Below are 3,692 nucleotides of genomic sequence, written 5' to 3' on the forward strand. Positions count from 1 at the left end.
ACACACACACACACACACACACACACACACACACACACACACACACACACACACACACACACACACAGAGAGAGACCCGTCAGTCAATTTCTGTTGTATCTGTCAATTGGGATGGCAGATTAGCTAGAGCTGTGATTTTTGGCTTTCAACAAGATCTGCATGCATGCCGACAGTTCAGTCTCAAACACACACACACACACACACACACACACACACACACACACACACACACACAAACAGACAGCGACCATTAGATATATATTTTGTAGAAGCAACAACAAATGATGTGTGTTGTAGAGTCGATGCACCTGTCAGTGATTACACGTATTATCTGGTCCATGGGTCTGGGTCCTGGTCCGGTCGGGCTGCACATCCATCATTAACCCAGCCATTATTCCCACGCCTGGCCTCTCACCTCTGATTTCATGCAAATAGCAGGACTTTATCTGAAGCGTAAAAGAAAGGGACTGCCCCCCGCTCTCCCACTCAGTCCTGAGCCGTGCAGACCAAACACACCTCCTGACCCGAGTCACCACGTCAGAACCAAGAGATAAACCTTTAATAAGCACATTACCATAAACCTGCCACATTTACAACACAGCACTTTTCATTGAAATCTGTCRGGTGGTTAATGAAATATTTTGCTAACAGACAAAGGAAGTAGGCAGAGATGTAGAACAATGAGTTGAGTGAAGAGAATGGGTCGGGGATAACATCAGATTCTAGCTCAGTATCAGGAAAAGTGGCTGAACTATAGCTGATTTTGTGTTTTTAAAGGTCAAAAATATATATTTTTAAATAACGTTTTCCTTCCGTGGTGTTTACTTGTGCTCAGTACCGCTGCAYTAAAACCTCTTAGCCGTCGTTGACAACTCTGCAGGAATTTCTGGAAAGCCTGGCAACAGTAAATACATGGAAGTGGTTTGTGAACAGAACCAGGGAGAGGAACAGCCAGTTTTCTACATCAAAGATCTGCAGCATCATTTCAGGCCAAGTTCCTATAAAAGCCACATGGCCTGCTTCGTGTGTTCTGTGAAGACGCTGGAAGATGAGTTTCAAGACCAGACGATGAATTCTGCCAGAAACTGCAGAGCTGCTGCKTCACTGACCAAACACACCTGTGATCGGTCTCATCCCACCACCTGGTCCTACCATGCCTGCACCAGTCAACACCAGAGAGGACAAAAACATCACATCAATTCAGAAACAGGAACACAAATCTGAACTCATTAAATACTGAAGATGATCTGTGGATTTGTTATCCAGCCCAGAATCCATCATGGCTCGATTGTTGGAGTGAAACTCTGCCTCAAACTGGAAAAGTTGAACTTATTGTCATCTGTTCTCCATGGTTTTTATTTTATTAGAGTTGTTTACTTCAGAGGGAAACACCAGCAGTTTGGAAAACGTTTCAGATTCTACTAGAATCTGTCAGAGTTTATCTGGCYTTTATTAATACCAGCTGCTCACGTGACTCTTACCACCCATGTGACATTTTCACACTATGTGCAATTCATACTTTAAATACACACGTGAAAAACCTAATATACACTTATGTGAAATTCTATAGTAGAAATCCCAACTATATTTTCATCAGTTTTTGGGTGTCGTCATTGATTAAAAGCTGACATGAAAATCTCATATAAATTATTTAAGAATAAAAATAGCAAATCAATTGCTGTATAAAGTAAAAGAGTTATTAAATGATAAATGTCTGTAGTATAACACAACCACTGTTCCATTTTTAAGTAATTGTATTGAAGTTTAGGGAAGAGCTTACAAGACATTTTCAAATCCTATTTTTATTTTACAAAAAGAGCTATAAGAATTATTAGTAGAAAGTGCTATGGACACCCAAAAAAATACATTATTTCATCGATTTAAATTATTAAAATTTTATGATTTGATTATTTTTAGTATTTTACAAAACATGTATAAAGCTCATAAAAATATTACCTTCTAATATTCTATTAAAATGTGCTAAAAGAGAGTCACTATAACCTTAAGGGAATAGAGATTTTTGTAAAACCTCCATTTCAGACCAGTCTGAAGGCGCGCTGCTGTAATTCAGGGAACAAGTATTTGGAATTGTCTTGATATTAATATGAAAATGTCTAAAACAATCTAATTAAGATGATAAAGGTAAATTTATTAAAAAAACACACTTCTTCAGCTCTGATTTTGACAAATAGACTGTTTCACCTGCTCATTTTATCAGCTATCAAATGATTTGCATGTTCATTATGAAGTAAAGGAACTTAAATACAAGACGAATATTTGAAGTAATAGTTGTCAACCTTCTGTCTGATTGAACATTCCCACCTTTGTGATCTGGTTCTGTTTCTGACTGCAGCTCAGAACAAAGGTTCTTCCTCAGATCCAKCTCTGCAGCACGAGAGTGTTTTTAGCTTCAGAACACAGGAAATCCCACAAATCTCACCTGTTACCAAGCTTTAGTCTTCAACTCAGCATCTGTTGTTTTGACACATTTCACATTAAATCTGGAACATGCTGCTCTGTTTTTGGGTAAAACATTACYATCAAGTAAACGTAAAGATTTCAGGCCGTTTGCTGCTTCCTGCTCCATGTTTGTGTGCAGCAGCTCTCATGTTAATGAGCACATACCTGTCAGGCAGTCGTGCGCAGGATGCCGCCTCAGGTCAGTGTTTGCTCCCAGATGAAGCCTTTCCCTGGCTGTTCTTTCGTGAACACACCTGGATGCTGTCGCCGCTCTCTGTCTGCAGCTTGACATTTGGTACGGTGAAGATAGAAGACACTGCAGGAGAACATTACAGCTGTGACAGCAGGAACGTTTTCACTGGAGGTTTTTAAAGGTAGAGACACTGCAGCTGAACATTCACCCACCGACAGATGGCAAKTATCTTTCTGTTAGCAAAACATCTCATGAACCATTGCATGTAATTTATTGAATCATTCAGGAAATACTAACAAAAATTCACTTCATTATAACTTATTTACATTTTAAAGGATCATTCCTGTGGTTTAGCACATAAATTAAAACTGATGATTATTTTGGTACTCAGTGACCCAGGAAAAAAATAATTAGTTCAAGTAATGGATGGGTTGGGGGTGCAGAAACTGATCCAGACATGTTGGTCTGGATATGTTCTGGATCAGGTCCATCATGTTTGTCTGGATCTAATCCATCATGTTGGTCTGGATCTGATCCATCATGTTGGTCTGGATCTGATCCATCATGATGGTCTGGATCTGATCTGGATCTGATCTGGATCTGATCCATCATGCTGGTCTGGATCTGATCTGGATCTGATCTGGATCTGATCCATCATGATTGTCTGGATCTAATCCATTGTGTTGGTCTGGATCTGATCCATCATGTTGGTCTGGATCTGATCTGGATCTGATCCATCATGCTGGTCTGGATCTGATCCATCATGCTGGTCTGGATCTGATCCTTCATGTTGGTCTGGATCTGATCCATCATGCTGGTCTGGATCTGATCCATCATGTTGGTCCGGATCTGATCCATCATGCTGGTCTGGATCGGATCTGGATCTGATCTGCATCTGATCCATCATGCTTGTCTGGATCTGATCTGGATCTGATCTGGATCTGATCCTTCATGTTGGTCTGGATCTGATCCATCATGCTGGTCTGGATCTGATCCATCATGTTGGTCCGGATCTGATCCATCATGCTGGTCTGGATCG

General features: G+C 40.4%; 1 protein-coding gene across 3 annotated transcripts in view; it reads right to left on the reverse strand.

Annotated features, from left to right (window-relative positions):
• cdk14 (cyclin dependent kinase 14) overlaps window positions 1-3,692 on the reverse strand; it is a 224,408-nt gene that overhangs the window by 43,618 nt on the left and 177,098 nt on the right. For all 3 annotated transcript variants that reach the window (XM_014010472.1, XM_014010474.1, XM_014010473.1), the window contains one exon: window positions 2,626-2,776. In XM_014010472.1, the coding sequence (XP_013865926.1) occupies window positions 2,661-2,776 (116 nt within the window). In that variant the 3' untranslated portion in view covers window positions 2,626-2,660. The remainder of the gene's footprint in view (window positions 1-2,625; window positions 2,777-3,692) is intronic.

The sequence above is a fragment of the Austrofundulus limnaeus genome, unplaced genomic scaffold, assembly GCF_001266775.1.
Source record: "Austrofundulus limnaeus strain Quisiro unplaced genomic scaffold, Austrofundulus_limnaeus-1.0 Scaffold69, whole genome shotgun sequence".
NCBI classification, from domain to species: Eukaryota; Metazoa; Chordata; class Actinopteri; order Cyprinodontiformes; family Rivulidae; genus Austrofundulus; species Austrofundulus limnaeus.